This window comes from Lytechinus variegatus, chromosome 19 (genome assembly GCF_018143015.1).
Source record: "Lytechinus variegatus isolate NC3 chromosome 19, Lvar_3.0, whole genome shotgun sequence".
NCBI classification, from domain to species: domain Eukaryota; kingdom Metazoa; phylum Echinodermata; class Echinoidea; order Temnopleuroida; family Toxopneustidae; genus Lytechinus; species Lytechinus variegatus.
Genome location: NC_054758.1, coordinates 14,276,847 through 14,294,068, shown reverse-complemented (window position 1 = coordinate 14,294,068; position 17,222 = coordinate 14,276,847). Strand labels below are relative to the sequence as shown.

The window sequence follows — 17,222 nt, the reverse complement described above, 5'->3', positions numbered from 1 at the left end:
ATAATCCTCTGCTCCGCCGCCAATGGTAGTAAGAAATAATTACTCCCCACTTACGAAATAATTACTTACCATAGAAGAAATTACATATAATGATAAATATAATGATAAATGAAATTGTCACTTAATGTCATTTTATCATGTAAGGAAACAATTGCTCATCACATAACAAATAATTACTCTTCATATAAGAAATGATTATTTATAATGATAAAGGTATCACTGATTAATCATGTCATGATTTCCTAAAGTCCGATATGACCTGTATGGTATCTGTTACCATGCAAATGAAGTATGGAATCTTTCATGGGGAGCATTTCACGAAGCAAATAGTGATTCACCAATTTATTTCTTCAGAGCCAATCGGATGCAAGGCTTTCAGTAGCTTATAACAATTGTCAGTGAAAAACTTACTGACTTTTCGTGATATTCTTATAACAACATTCAGTGATATTCACCATCTAATTTGTTCTGAGCCAATCAAATGGAAGGATATCAGTAGCTTTTAACAGTTGTCAGTGAAAGACTTGCCTGCTTTTTGTGATCTTCACCAACTAATTTGTCGTGAGAAAAATCGGATGCAAGGATATAAGTAGCTTATAACAATATTCAGTTAAAACTTACTGACATTTTGTGATATTCACATACTTTTTTTTTCTCAGCCAATCAAATTCAAGGATTTTAGTAGCTTGCTACAATATTCAGTGAAAATTACCATTTGTGATATTCAGCAACTATTTTTTTCTGAGCCAATTGGATGCAAGGATATCAGTAGTTTAGAACAGTTGTCAGCGAAAATGACTGATTACTTGTTCTTTGAAATACTCCCATGGTTCTTGTATACAAGGATCTCAGTAGCTTATAACAATATTCAGTGAAAATGACCATACTTTTTCGAGCCAATCGGATGGAAGGATATCAGTAGCTTTTAACAATTTTCAGTGAAAATTACCTTTTGTGATATTCAGCAACTATTTTTTTCTGAGCCAATTGGATGCAAGGATATCAGTAGTTTAGAACAGTTGTCAGTGAAAATGACTGATTATTTGTTCTTTGAAATACTCCCATGGTTCTTGTATACAAGGATCTCAGTAGCTTATAACAATATTCAGTGAAAATAACCATACTTTTTCCGAGCCAATCGGATGCAAGGATATCAGTAGCTTATAAAAGTTGTCAGTAAAAATCATTGATTATTTTTTTTCATGAAATACTCCCATGGTCCTTAGAAGCCCACACCGACTAGCCGGCGGAGACCTTAACCCGGGGGCCACTTCATCTGTCGTCCTCCGATGACGTGAATATGGAGATGGTAAACGGACTGACTGCCGTGCTGTCCATTGTTGATAACTGCACAAGAAAATAAAAATGGAGTGGTCTGAATGTGAGAAAATATTTTTTCCAAAATCATGTAATTTTACCAGACTCCTAATCAAGACTCAAGCAAATTAAATAAAGAAAGTTTCAGAAATATGATGTCAGAACAATATTTCAGGCTCATATCCTTACCCTGTAACAACAATCATTAAAAAAATTGTTTTTTTTCATCGAATACACAGAAACAGGTTTATAAGTGCCTGAATCATTTATTTATTCATTTGCATTTCATTCATTTAAGTATTATTGTTTTCTGTTTAAAGATGTACATATATGTACTACTAGCCAAAAGTCAAACATCTCACTAAAATGCTTATAATAATAATAATGATGATGCTGATGATAATAATATAATATTAATAATAATAATAGTAGTAGTAGCGTATTCAATTTGTTAAGAATTGGCGTAATTCCGATTCTTTGTTTGAATAATCTACATAATCACAAATAATATGCACCAAAATAGCTGCCAAACTTTCGAAAAGTAAATTTGCCTCTTCTATTCTCTTCAATTTTCTTGGCTCAAAATTCGTACCTCATGCATGGGCTTACTTACTCTCATATTTTTGTCAGTTTTGTTACAAATATAATATTTTTGTATAACTTGCAGAAGTCTTACCGACTCTGTAACCATCATCCAAAGGCTCTTTGTCTGCAAGCTTCCGGGCTACACTCATCAGATGTCCAAGTAACTGTTACGAGACAGATACAAAAGTGTGTTTTGAATCCCCCTTAAATTGAAGTAGTTATACCTTTTCATTACTAGATTGAATTAATGTGTATGCCCTAAAAACAGATATGATGTAGAATATACAAAATCAAAATGTGTTTTACTAGATAGATTTGGGGATTTTACAACACAGTCGCTTAGAACGGGTGGGAGAAGAAGAGGGAGAGAAGGAATGGGAGAAGAGGGAGGATCAGAGGAGACGAGGAGAAGGAGAGGAGGGGACAAGGATTAGAGGTAAAGGGAGGAGAATGGGAGAGAAGGAAAGGAAGAGGAGAGGGGAGGGGGGAGGAGGAAATGAGAATAGGGGGAGGAGAAGGAAAGGAAGAGGAGAGAGGGGGGCTGGAGAATGGGGGGAGGAGGAGGGGAGAATGGGAGGAGAGGAGAGGAAGAGGGGAGGAGATGGGGGAGAGGAAGAGAGGGAGGGAGAGGAAGAAGAGGAAGCCGAGGAGAAGGGGGAGGAGGGGGAAAGAAGAAAGAGGTATCAAGAGAAGCAGAGGATAAGCAGACTGACTTGTAAGACAGATAAGATTAAGGAGGAGGACAAGGGAAAGAGGAAGCGGAAAAATAGACGGAAAAGAAGGAAAGAAGAGAATGAAACTAGTTTCTTACCGGCGAGTCTTCGTCTTCTGCTTCACTCAAACATGGTATCTCTTTGCGGGGTATCACTAGAAAATGGGTTGGAGCAACAGCATTGACATCACGGAATGCCACACACTAGGAGTACATGAAAAATATACACAACTAATGAATGAAAGAAAGAAAGAAGAGAGAGAGAGAGAAAGAAAGAAAACAAATAAAATCAAATTGCTGCTAAAGGCACCAGCGGTTCAATATTTACAATAAATAAAAATATGGACTAATAGTGTGTTTTTACTATAATCTAGTAGGTTTTAATTCATCAACTTTCAGGGGGGGGGGGGGGTTGGAATCCATCCATACATTACTTGTATTGGATTTGTACCTGAAATCACATTTTTGAGCAATTTTTGGTTCAATACGACAATACAAAATAATGCAGAATTTCTAAACCATGAACTTGGATGTCGCAAATTTGGTATTAAAAAAAAATGCACAAGACTTATAGGCAAAAAGTCTTTTCATTTATTTCATTTTTCCACGCTACACGTACATCAGCCCAAGAATGTTCTTCAGAACATCCATGTATAAAAAAAAACCATTTCTAGACCTTTCTCAATATACAATTATGAGTGTGTGAAATTTGAGTAAAATCCATTTCACACTGCCACTTCAAGCCACACCACCTTTTTGAAATGAAAATAATCAAGGGGGTTGGGGCAATTTAGCCCTCAACATGCTCAAAAGAGCAGCCCTAGAAATCCCCATTCATCGCAATGTTAAAGCTTATCCAATGTTATACCCTTTTCATAAACCCATCCTCCAATTAGCCGCCTAAGAGTAATGCGGATAAATCAATAAAAATTGCATTCATAAACTCCACAAATAATCCGCACTATTTTTACGAGCGCCCGACCTGAAAAAGGCGGATAATCGTCATGACAACTGGACACGCCCCTCCGATGCGGTGGTGTTGGAAAAGGGTGACCTTGTGACCGCACCATGGCAATTATCCGCATTACTTGGAAATGCGTTCATTAAGTTATGAAGAGTAGTCCCTAAAAAAGAAAGATTTTGTAGCCTAGGGTAAATATGACCTACCTGATCATCTTCATAGATTATATCAGCTGGAATCTCTTTATTGAGGATCTTTGTGAAGACATTCGGTTTGGTTTTCTTGGGGTCTGCTTTCCGTGCTTCGGAGGCCAAGATACTGGCTCGTACTTCACCATCCTCAATGACTGAACGTGGCTGTCGTATTGGAAAACAAAAAAATACAAGTGTTACTGTAATAAAATGAAAATCCATATTTCATTGGTCGAAATAGACACATAAAATGAAATGCACCGAAAATTTGTTTTGCCCAATTAATGGGCCCGGAAGCCGCTATGCAGCGCCAGATCGACGCGGCTCTATCCCTTCAATCGTTCAACGTGAATACATTATTCTTATAGTCTAGAAGGTGGTATCCAACAGCATAAGTAACTTTCAAATTTTTGGAGAATTTGGTATTTTGGGGGGAATTTCTATGACAGGTTATATGGAGGACCAGGAGGAGCTGGTCATTTGTGACGTCACAAAACCAAAACTTTGGAATTCTGGATTTTTATCAGAACTTTACCAAATTTCATCTCAAATTTTTCCACTTTTATTAAAATTCAACTTTAATTAGCGAGAGCTTCCCCTTATATTGAGACAACTGGAAGCTTGTTTTAATTACAAACTTCTTCTTCATTTTCTGGTAACAGTACAGGCCACCATCTGGTATATTGTTGTTGTACTGGTGAAAGTGCAGTGTGAAAGTGTATGTACATTGTCAGATAAAAAATTGATTACAGCATGCAAGTAAAAACAAACCACCATTATTAACGGAGCTGGGTCTTACTACAGGTCTCTTGTTTAAAGCTTACATGTATTTTATAATGAAGGTCAAGAACTGGAATTTGAAAAAAAAAATGAAGACATGTGAAGCCACTTTCTCGGCCAAGGTAAGCGAGTTTGCTCTTTTTCATGTGCTTGTTATATAAAAAGAATTGAAAATGGAATGCCCGTCACCAACAAAGCCCTGCCCCTGGTGAGTAGCAGAACGAGTTTCAGCAAACATTATTCCTGTTATGAAGCAATGTTAATCCAACTGACAACTCAAAAATCCACTGTGTAACCCGCACTAAGAACGTGTTTAGCGTGTGGATATTTCACTCACACACATTGCGACTGCAAGGTTAGTACCAGTAGGCAGTATACTTAACAACTAAACAAGTTAACCCAGGGATAGGGATGTGAGTGGTCACAAAAAGATCTGAAAAAACCTAAATGGTGAAAAAATCTGAAATAGAACAAGCTCCCATTCTTTTTGTACAGAGGAAAGCCAAAAAAAGTTGAAATTAAGCTGAAAATCAAAACAAAACAAATCTGATATCAGATAAAAATCTAAACTCTCACATCCCTGCAGGGAGCATTATGCACGAGCACTTACCTCGATTATATTATATGGATAAAGGTTTGTCGGGACACAGACTCCTGACATCAAGGCACAAACTGGACCCTCCAAAAAAGGAAAAATTAGAGCTCTATGTCGCGTTCATTCTCAAAATCGATTTTGACAGAACGAACAAGACAAAACGTTTCCTTTTTTGAGGGTCCCTACCACTTCAACGACTATAGCCAGAAAATTAAGTTTTTTTCTCTCCTAGCTTTTTTAACCAAAATACCCCCCCCCAAAAAAAGGGAACTAGTGTTAAAGAGAAAGAGAATTATGATAGAGGAACACAAAATACTTTATTTTTTCAGCTTTTATTTATTCGACTTATAATCCCATAATCAAATATTATATATGGGGCTTCCACAGTTTTTTAAGCCCGGGGGCCACTTACATTGACGAGTGGATACCATATGCGCGACCAAAAAAAAAAAATCTTTTTCACGATAGGGCACGTTACGTACGTAACGTGATAAGGGTGTCAAAAACACAAAAATAATGAAAAAGGGGTATATCTATTTCGCTAGGAAAATTACGTGTTTAGGGTCGAATTTGAGGGGATGATAAAACAAGATTAAAATGTTTTATAAAGGATGTCCTTGTTTTCCCCAACACTTCGTGTTTAGAGTCCAGTTTGCGCAAGGTGTAGAAGCTAGGTGGGGTCGTATTAAGCCAAATAAGGTAAAAAGCCGAAGACCGAAGGACCCGTAACAATAAACATTCCTGTACTTGTTTAGGGGTCATTTCAGGGAATATTTAAAGAGTATCGTTTTGTTTCCAATTCTTGTCAAGGGTACGGTACACGTCAATACTTGTTAAGGGGTGCATTTTCAGAATCAGGAAATTACGTGTTTAGGGTGCTTTTTGAGACCCCATGATCGCGCATGGTATCCACTCGTGAATGGAAGTGGCCCCCGGCCGGGTTTTAAAGTCAATTCATAAAAATATTCCTCCTCGGGATTTGAGCTTTCTTTCATGAAATATCAATCTTTTTCATGATTACCAAAAATACTTAAAATGTCAATTTTTTTAATCTTTGTATAAAGCTTTAGCTCATGCGTTGCGCCTGCAATATTTTAATGTTGAGATACAACTTTATGCTTTTAATGAATTCCTAAAAACACTAAATTCTCATATCATTTGTCGCAATCGAATGATTGGAAATGAATGATTAATAAGTTTCATGAATAATGTTTAAAATGCGTCTCTTTATCAGTTTTGAATATTTAAAAAAAATGTCACCTCGTGCTTTCAGTTGCTCGCAATATTTTGATTAGTAAGAAGTTCTTGTATATGCGAGTTTGATAGATAAATAAATAGAGAGAGGGGGAGGGTCCCTCAGCTACTTGTCCTCGCTTATTCCATATTTTTTTTATTATGCTCGTGTTGTGAGGTTTTCAAAGTCTTCTTTTTCTCACCCATTTTATTGTCTCGGAGCTTCCCTCTATTTCTTTGCCACGATGTATAGCCCTTCTTACTTGTTTCAATTCTTTTATGTTCTCATTTCACTGAAAACATAATTATTAAACTGACGTAGAAGACTTTACAACAAAATTTTGATATTGTTTTTTCTTGTTTGTTTGGCTTTCTTTTTTCTTCTCCTCATTTCTTGTTTTTCTTCTTAGTTTCCCTTTCCTTATTTTCTCTTATTTCATTTCATGAGGCATCCGCCAACTTATATACAACAACAAACATATTTAGAGGCCGATATCCAGTGAGGGGGCGTGGTGGTGTGCCCCTCTAAAAAAGGAGGAAAATAGGAAGGAAAAAAAGAAGGGAAGGGGAAAAAATAAGAAAAAAAGAAAGACGATGATGGCAATGATGATGATGATGATGAAAATTTTCTTGGTGAAGATGATAGTGGTGGTGATGGTGGCGGTGATGATGATGATAATGATGGTGGTAGTGGTGATGAAGATGAGAATGAAGTTGGTGACGATGATATGATGATGATGACTAGATGTAATTTTGTTATTTTGTCTTAAAAAAAATAATAGTGCAAAGGCGAAATCATTTAAAGTTTATTATGAAAAATAGCAGAAAAAAATAATTTGAAAAATTGTACGTATGCGTATCTAGTGGAAAATCCATCCCCCACCAAAAAAGAAAAAAAGTGAGATTTTGTTTTGTTATTTGTGACGGCGTAGGTCTATGCGAGCAGCTATGGGATATAATTATGGGGAAAAAAGTAAATGAAATGTCAAGAAATACATGATAATGACTTTTATTGTACATTCAGTATATCAGTAGATAACTTCATACTCGTTCCAAAAAAGAAAAAAGTGGGTATATCAGTATGGACCATTGAAAATGGGCAGTTGCTCTATATATTATATTACATAGAATATATAGAGCAACTGCTCGTGTGTAGCGGTAAGTATTCATCTGATCTACATAATACATGCGGCGCACGGCGCGTGCGCAATGTTTAATAATTATTGCTGTGAATACAATGAATGTCATCAAAAACATATTCTCACAGATCAAATAATGCCAGCTCGACGCGCAAAATCAGAAAAAAATATATTTTCTGCCCTGATAATTTGATAACCCTAACCTAACCAAATTTCTAAGTATTTTTATCATAAACAGGATAAATAAAGACAATGATTGAAATGAACTTTATATTTTTTGCGAAAATGAATATGAAGGACAGCTTTTTGATAAAGAACACAGTTTTAGAGTGTTAGAGCGCGATTTATACCTACAACCGCTAAATCCTGTCGGTATACATGAAGCAGTGATTCCATCAGCTTACGGTAATAATTTTTGCAACACGGGCGCCAGTCCGAGAAACAGACAGGCATTTGCCCAAACGGACAACATCTCAACCTCTGCACATTTCTTTTTGCACGGGCACATAAAATCTCGACGTAACCCATCACATTTCTCCCTATTTTCTCCTCCCTTTTATTTTCCATTAATTTTTCTTTCGTTCACTTTTTTCTGTCCTCTTTCCCATAATTTTTTTTTACCCATCACATTTCTCCCTATTTTCTCTTCCCTTTTATTTTCCATTAATTTTTCTTTCTTTCACTTTTTTTCTGTCCTCTTTTCCCTTCTATTTTTGTTCTCGTCTCACCGCTTTTCCTCATCCCCCAGCCTCCGACGCCCGTGCAGATTCGCAAACAATATCAAGAGTATGTCTACTTGCAAGGGCGGAAATCTCTCCCCAAAGGTAGGGGACCAGGGGCTGGAAAATTTGACAAGCAAAAAACAAACAAACAAAAAAGAAGGTTTATCACCCCCTAAAGAAGGTCATCTTGACCAAAAGAAATTTGACAAGCAAAAAAAAAGGGGGGCATCCCAAAAGTAAGATCGTCTCTTCCAAAATACATGTTTTATTTCGATTTTGAATGAAATGACCAAAAATAGTAGGGGGACATTGCCCCCTACTATTTTGGGTGAGGGGGACATGTCCCCCTGCCCTGGGATTTGCGCCCATGTGGGTGGGGTGTGTTGCGCCTCCCTATCGGGATCATATCACAGCGAGTATACACTCTTCCATATGGAAGAGTGTTTACTCGCTGTGATTTCGATCTCACACATATAAAAAAATAGAACAGCTACGCCTTGATCACAGGCCAAAATGCCTAACGATTTCTCCGCGGCATTAACAACTCTCGTAAGGGGCGCTCCATTTATAAATAAAGTTGCATGAATAGCTGTCTATGGCGACAAAAATTAACGCGGAATTGTAGCCAGAAGCGTGGGAAATTGGCAGAAAATTCAAGAAAAGAACCGGTGAGTACCGATTTAACAGTACTAATGTATTCATTAACATTTATTGAATCATAAGAATATTCATTTTTTAGTTAAACAAAGCTTAGTTCTAAGCTAGGGCGGCCCAAATGCGCGTGAGTGGAGTCCGGTTTCTTAACATGGGTAAGTATTGCGGTGTCGCCTAGAGTGCCCAAAATCACGATTTGGCCGAAATTGTATTGTAGGTATGTGACAAAAAAAATGAAAATCCTCAAATCTCAATGAATTTGGTATCATTTGAAAGCCCTTAAAAAGACCTTTCAAATGATACCAAGAACTCAAATTTTCATCAAGAAATTATAAAGTTATTCCAGTTTAAGTCGCGCATATTTATCCAAATTTGTGGTCATTGTCTTAATGTAAAGTCAATGGAGTGCATAACCGATTTTTGTGACCATTTTGTGACCATTTTGAACCCAAGTCTTCAACGGGCTCTAACTTCTTTGTTTTTGAGCCCTTTGAAGTAATTTAGGTATCAATGGAAAGGTGAAAGAAAACTCAATTGATGTGTAATCATTTCACTTGGTAATTTTTCTTCTTATTATGTGTAAAATAATTTCTTTTAATTAATTCTAATTAATTATGCAAATTACAATTACTCGCCTCTTTTTTTGCCAAATGAAGGTGATAATGAGAGATAATTTGTATATAATTTAGTTGGCATCAAAACAGCATCATGTAGATAATTTCCTAAATGAATTTGTTTAAAGTATTGTTTTTGTAATTTCTAATGTATTTCTTTGTTTTTCTGATATAAATTACAATTAGCTCTTTTTCAACTTTAGTATTGTGTACATGTATGTATGGGGTCTTTTTTTTTACAAATGAAAAATATTATTCCTTTTGTACATGTACTTTGTATGGTATAAAAATACAAGTGTGCTTTTCTGATGTATTTGATTGTTTCACCAATTCTTTATGTATTTTATTGTTTCAACAATTTGTTTATAGATGGATAATGTAGCTTTCATTTTGGAGACCATGGGCATTTGAATACAATGTTTTTTAGGAAGGATGAGCAGCAGAGTCTGAGGGTGTAAAGATGTAGCATTGCATGTAATTCAAGTATCAAGAAGGAAACATAAAAATTAAGCTTTAATATATGCATTTCTTAGATATGTATGATTACAACAAAGGCCATGTTCGAGCACTCCTTTTTTAATGAAAAATAAGTTCATATTCTAGCGTGAAATCACTGCACATAAATAAAGCTCTGAACAGCAACAAAAACAGGCATCAAAGCTCCAACACTCAAAACAATCTTGACACAAAAACTTATACAAATCCCATCCCCATTTCAACTTATGAACACAACCCCCCCCCCCCTGCACCCTTCTTGAAAAAAAAAATAATTATAATAAAATAGAAAAAAAATGAATAACATAGAAAAAAAATAGACAATAGAGCCATGTGGAAGTGAAATATTTCCTCTGAGAGTGAAAAATTAAACAACAAATTTTTTGCATTTTAATCATGGGCGGAAATTGGCCCCAAAGGTAGGGGGACGCTGGCATCGGCGGCGAAAGCCAACAATTTTAGGGGGACCACCAAATTATTTTGATAATCAAAAAAATACACCAAAGGTTATCAACCAAAAATTATAGGGGGACGCAGAAAACTAAATTTGACAAGCAAAAAAAAAAAGAAAAAAAAAGGTTATCAAAAAAAAAAAATTGAGGTGGGGGGGATCGTCCCCCACCTCAAATTAAGGGCGGGGGGGGGGTACACTTCCCCCAGCTTTCGCCGCCTATGGATGCTGGCAACTCTGACAAGTTAAAAAAAAAGTTTATCCCCAAACTGTTGTAAGGTCATTTTAACCCAAAAAAGTTTGACCAAAAAAGAAAAAAAAATGTATTATTGTTACATGTCCCCCTATTATTTTGGGTAGGGGGACGTGTCCCCCTGGGATTTCCACCCATGAATTTAATTTTAGAAAAGTCAACATTGATATTCCACTGTCAAAAGCAAATCCAGTTTCCAAATGAAACGATAATCATTCACCTAGACTCTTGACTTGAGTCACAAACCTTGGATGATAAAATCTTTCTGTGACAAATGTATGTATTAAAATCAATATCAGAATAATTATCTACGGTATAATGACAGAGATTTCCCAAAAAAGGCACAACATAATCATCAAGTAAGCAATTTACGATCTAGTTCAATCCAGCATGAACGACTCACTATCGACGGCTCCCATCACCCTGCCAACCGCAGGCGCATCGGGCAGCTCGACTGCCGAGAGACCGGCTGTGACAAGGGTAGCATCGCCCTGCCAACCGCAGGCGCATCGGGCAGCTCGACTGCCGAGAGACCGGCTGTGACAAGGGTAGCTGGCATCTCTTATATCTGGACTGCGCAACGTCAGAATCGCGTAAGTTTGGATTTTTTGATAATTCAAATATATTTCCAGTCAAATTGTATACCTAATCGGATTCTTGTTTTACTTACCATAAAAAATTTTCGAACATTTACGCGTCCAAAAATTTGATGAACTTTCAAGCTCCGATTTCCACACTTTACAGGCGAGTATCCACATTGAAACTTATATGTACAGAAAGAGCACATCTTCAGCTGTCTGTTAAAAGGCACGAGATTGCACCTACTATGTGCGCATGCGCATTAAACCCCATTTTCAATGAGCCGCCCAGACAGCACTCCTAGTACCAATGAGGTCCAAACATTACATGTATGGACCTCATAGGCGACATCAGTGCTAAAATTGGGTTAGAGATTTATGTGGATCTAAATTTATTGTAATTTCAACAAAAGTACTAGCTAAATTTGAGGCTTTTGTTGAAATTTTGCTTTAATGATACATTAATGCTTCAATAAGTAACAAAAATTGAAAGAAATGAAGGGGAACTTACATTTTGACGACTTTTTCCTGATTTTCTTGGCAGTTGTCCTTCACTTCTGACTCTCGATCGGACCTGATATGCAGATCACGTATACGCGTTCTCGTCAGGTGATCGGTCGGTTATTCTTTTCGCCAGATGTTGATAATTATATATTTCATAACGCAGCGTTCATCGCAAATTTAGCTGAAAGAGATTGAAGTTGAACAGCGCAAGCTTTAATTTATTCAGAAATAACGTTTGATTGCACAAGTTTCGCCTCGGACATTTAGGATCATTTGGTCCCATATTGGCGTAACTACGGGGGGGGGGGGGGGTGTCCCTACCACCGTCCACACCGGGCGTCCACAAGCCAGCAATTATCTTTTTTCTCTTTTTTTAACCAAAATGCTTCCCCCCAGAAAAAAAGAACCAGGGTTAAAGAGAAAGACAATTATGATAGAGGAACACAAAATACTTTATTTTTTCAGCTTTTAATGCATCGACTTATAATCAAATATTAAATGGGGCTTAGAACATTTTTTAAAAAGTCAATTAATAAAAATATTCCGCTCTTCGGGATTTGAGCTTTCATGAAATATCCGATCTTTTTCATGATTACCGAAAATACTTCAAATGTCAAAAAAAAATTATCGGTGTAGTAGCTGATACCTTGCGCCCGCCTTAATTATTTTAATGTTGAGATACTTTGCTTTAATTTAATGAATTCCTAAAAGCATTAATTCTCAGATCATTTGTCGCAATCGAATGATTCGATTGGTAAGCTAGTTGTATAATTATTATGATTCATGAATTGTTTAAAATGTGTCTCTCTATCAGTTTTGAATATTTAAAAAAATGTCAGCTCGTGCTTTTTGCTCGCAATATTTTGATTAGTAAGAAATTCTTGTGTATGCGAGTTTGATACATAAATAACTAGAGAGAGAGGGGGGGGGGGGGGGTGTCCCTCAGCTACTTGTCCTTGCTTATTCCAATTTTTTTTTATTATGCTCGTGTTGTGAGTATTTCAAAGTCTTTTCTTTTTCTCACCCTTTTTATTGTCTCGGAGCTTCCCTCTATTTCTTTGCTACGATGTATAGCCCATCTTACTTGTTTCATTTTTTTATGTTCTCTTTCATTGAAAACATAATTATTAAACTGACGTAGAAGACTTTACAACAAAATTTTGATATTGTTTTTTCTTGTTTGTTTGGCTTTCTTTTTTCTTCTCCTCAGTCCTTTTTCTAATTAGTTTCCCTTTCCTTATTTTATATTATTTCATTTCATGAGGCATCCGCCAACTTATATACAACAACAAACGTTAGAGGCGGATATCCAGTAAGGGGGCGTGGTGGTGTGCCCTCTAAAAAGAGGAAAATAGGAAGGAAAAAAAGCAGGATTTATCTTGGTGAAGATGATAGTGGTGGTGATGGTGGCGGTGATGATGATGATGATGATGATAATAATGATGGTGGTAGTGGTGATAAAGATGAGAATGAAGTTGGTGACGATGATATGATGATGATGTAATTTTGTCTTTAAAAAAATAATAGTGCAAAGGCGAAATCATTTAAAGTTTATTATGAAAATAGCAGAAAAAAATAATTTGAAAAATTGTACGTATGCGTATGGAAAATCTATCCCCCACCAAAAAGAAAAAAGTGAGATTTTGTTTTGTTATTTGTGACGGCGTAGGCCTATGCGAACAGCTGTGTGATATAATTATGGTAAAAAAAGTAAATGAAATGCCAAGAAATACATGATAATGACTTTTATTGTACATTCAGTATATCAGTAGATAAATTCATACTCGTTCAAAAAAAGAAGAAAGTGGGTATATTATGGACCATTAAAAATGGGTAGTTGCTCTATATATATTATATTACATAGAATATATAGAGCAACTGCTCGTGTGTAGCGATAAGTTATTCACCTGATCTACATAATTCATGCGGCGCACGGCGCGTGCGCAATGTTTAATAATTATTGTTGTGAATACAATGAATGTCATCAAAACATAATAACACAGATCAAATAGTGCCAGCTCGACGCGCAAAATGAGAAAAAAATATATATTTTCTGCCCTGATAATTTGATAACCCTAACCTAACCCAATTTCTAAGTATTTTTATCATAAACAGGATAACTATATACAATGATTGAAATTAACTTTATATTCTTTTGCGAACAAAATGAATATGAAAGACAGCTTTTTGATAAAGAACACAGTTTTAGAGCGTTAGAGCGCGATTTATACCTACAACCGCTAACATAGGCGGATCCAGGGGGGCCGAGGGGCCCGGGCCCCCTATTGGCGGAGCAAAAAAAGAACAAAAAAGAAAGGAAAAGAAAAGGAAGGGAAAAGAGAGGAAAAAAGAAGAAAGGCAAATATAAGAGGAGGAACATGATTAAATGAAATAACATTAGGGGAAGACTCTGAAAATAATTTTTTTTAAAATCTTTGTTAGGATAAAAAATTTTCGCTCGCGCTTCGCGCCTTATTGTCTTTTAGGGTATTTGCATATCTTGCTCAATATGGAGCTTGAAAAATCAAACTTTGAAGTCATTATACAAAACATATTTCAGCTGGGAAATTGAACTTTCATTATTTTGTTTCATTTACAAATTGATTTTTAAAAAGTGCTCTGTAAAAATGTCTGTGATATCATCTGAACATTATCATTTTCTGCTTGCGCTGCGCGCTCGCAAAATTTGAATTTTCAGGTACGTATTATTTTCCTGTATTCCATAAAGTTCTCAAAAAGTTCCCTATTCAGGTCAGATTGTTAAAACGTATCAGCTAGCGCCGCACGCTATAGCATTTGGATTAGTCGGTTATGTATATCCCAATATTAATTCTAAATCAAACTAATTTGATGACAGTTTATCAAAAACTTCGACTCGCGATTTCTGCTCGCATTGATAGATATATAATGCCTCTTATGCATAATTACAAAGTGCTTTAAATGTCCAGTTTTCAGGCCATAAAATTAACACATTTCGCGCTCCCATGCGAGAGAAATAGGAAGATGGTCATCAATTTCATATGATGACATAATGGCCTCATAGCATGTTCCGGTCCTATGTAAAAACTCAAAGTAATAAAAATAAAATACATCAGCTCTTTTTTAACTGTTATCCATCACAATTCACAATTTTCCCACAAAGTGTTTGCATTACAGAGCTTAAATTCACCCTTTGTTATATCATATATTTTTAGCTCGCGCTTTGCGCTCTCTTTATTGATTTTCATGATAAGAAAGTTACTTAGAATACCCAAATTCTAGGTCGAAATCTAAAACACACGTTAATTCAGATACGCAGATTGTTCTCTATTTAAATCATTATCCAGTTTCAGATCACAATATCAAAAAGTGTCTGCTCGCGGATAAATAACTTATCCTTTTCATGATAAAACATGAATAGTGCGTCCAGAATCTTTCCCCATAATTTTGTTTACCCATCACATTTCTCCTATTTTCTCCTCCCTTTTATTTTCCATTAATTTTTCTTTCGTTCACTTTTTTTCTGTCCTCTTTTCCCATAATTTATTTTACCCATCACATTTCTCCCTATTTACTCTTCCCTTTTATTTTCCATTAATTTTTCTTTCGTTCACTTTTTTTCTGTCGCCTTTCCCCTTCTAAGTTCTATTTTTTTTTCTCGTCTCACCGCTTTTCCTCATCCCCAGCCCTCGATCGACGCCCGTGCAGATTCGCAAACAATATCAAGAGTATATGTCTACTTGCAAGGGCGGAAATCTCTCCCCAAAGGTAGGGGGACCAGGGGCTGGAAAATTTGACAAGCAAAAAACAAACAAAAAAAGAAGGTTTATCACCCTCTAAAGAAGGTCATCTTGACCAAAAGAAATTTGACAAGCAAACAAGCAAAAAAAAGGGGGCATGCCAAAAGTAAGATCGTCTCTTCCAAAATACATTTCGAATTTGAACGACATGACCAAAAATAGTAGGGGGACATTTCATAATGTGCCCCCTACTATTTTGGGTGAGGGGACATGTCCCCCGGCCCTGGGGTTTGCGCCCATGTGGGTGGGGGTGTTGCGCCTCCCTATCGGGATCATATCACAGCGAGTATACACTCTTCCATATTGGAAGAGTGTTTACTCGCTGAGATTTCGATCTCACACATAATTTTATAAAAAAAAATAGAACAGCTACGCCTTGAACACAGGCCAAAATGCCTAACGATTTCTCCGCGGCATTAACAACTCTCGTAAAGGGCGCTCCATTTATAAATAACGTTGCATGAACAGCTCTCTATGGCGACGAAATTTACCGCGGAATTGCAGCCAGCAGCGTGGGAAATTGGCAGAAAATTCAAGAAGAGAACCGGTGAGTACCGATTTAACAGTATTCATGTATTAATTAATATTTATTTAATCATAAGAATAATTTTTTTTTACGGAAAGAAAGCTTAGTTCTAAGCTAGGGCGGCCCAAATGCGCGTGAGTGGAGTCCCAGTTTCTTAAACGGGTAAGTATTGCGGTGTCGCCTAGAGTGCCAGACAGAGGCGATGCCACTCGCAGCAAAACCCGCGCGAAAACCGTGCCACCAAAACCAGCGCTCGCGATGCCCCCGTATTCGCACATAGCTATGTATTGGTTTAAATGCTACCTAGGTAATAAATTTTATTTGTTTATCATACATTTCAGAAATATCCCGCATACAGCCTATCATAAAAGATGGGCGACACGAAAGACGGTCATTGGAAAGACCCTTTCGTGCAATCGGCCCCTGGGGCTGGGCTCCGCCTCCGAGCTCCGGCCCGCCGGCACTCTCTGCTGCCTGCTAGCTCTATGGTACCGTACTTCATCTTCGGTCCCATCTGTTCATTTCTGTGTCTCTTCTTTACATGATAAACGAATGAATTGGTTTGCAGGACCAGATTAATCTATCTATTAACAATACAGTTACCTGACTGTATGCTAGGCATCTCTGTAGACTTTTTTGAGGCGCAGATGTATTTAACAATTGCTGGGTCCGGTAAACTGGCCATATAAACCGCCCTCCTTTCACTAGATGGGCCATTTCTCACAGACAGTCAAGCAGTAGCAGAAAACGTCATACCAGTCAATGTGACCTGTTGTAACGTAGGTGGCGCCCGACGCCGACAGGCGATATACGTGCAAGTTGGCACGTCGACACTTTACCTAATATTTCGTAATGTCGAATCAGTCCTATTCTTTTCCAATATTTTTGGGTGCAAATTTGTAGAGTTCAGTTCAGGTTCAGCCTGTTATTTTGCTCTTCTTCTTCTCCTTCTCCTTCCTCTTCTTCTTGTTTGTCTTCTTCTACTTCTCCTCCTCCCCCTCTTCCTGAGTTATTCTTTTTTTCTATAAAAAATTTATTGTAAACATCTATATTATTCATTTGTAGATAGTAAGATTTTACCTTTTATTAGCGTATCGAGGAGGACCCCACTGGAAAGCGGCTTTCGTGGGTCA

General features: G+C 36.9%; 1 protein-coding gene across 1 annotated transcript; it reads right to left on the bottom strand.

The window, feature by feature from the left end:
* Positions 1-1,008: 1,008 nt before the first annotated feature.
* Positions 1,009-16,866, bottom strand: LOC121405944 (histidine triad nucleotide-binding protein 1-like). Its single transcript, XM_041596934.1, has 5 exons — positions 16,693-16,866; positions 3,782-3,931; positions 2,714-2,818; positions 1,994-2,066; positions 1,009-1,347 (listed from the first exon to the last, which is right to left on the bottom strand). Exons 1-5 carry the CDS (start codon positions 16,804-16,806, stop codon positions 1,256-1,258), a joined length of 534 nt encoding a protein of 177 aa, XP_041452868.1. The 5' UTR covers positions 16,807-16,866; the 3' UTR covers positions 1,009-1,255.
* Positions 16,867-17,222: the final 356 nt, after the last annotated feature.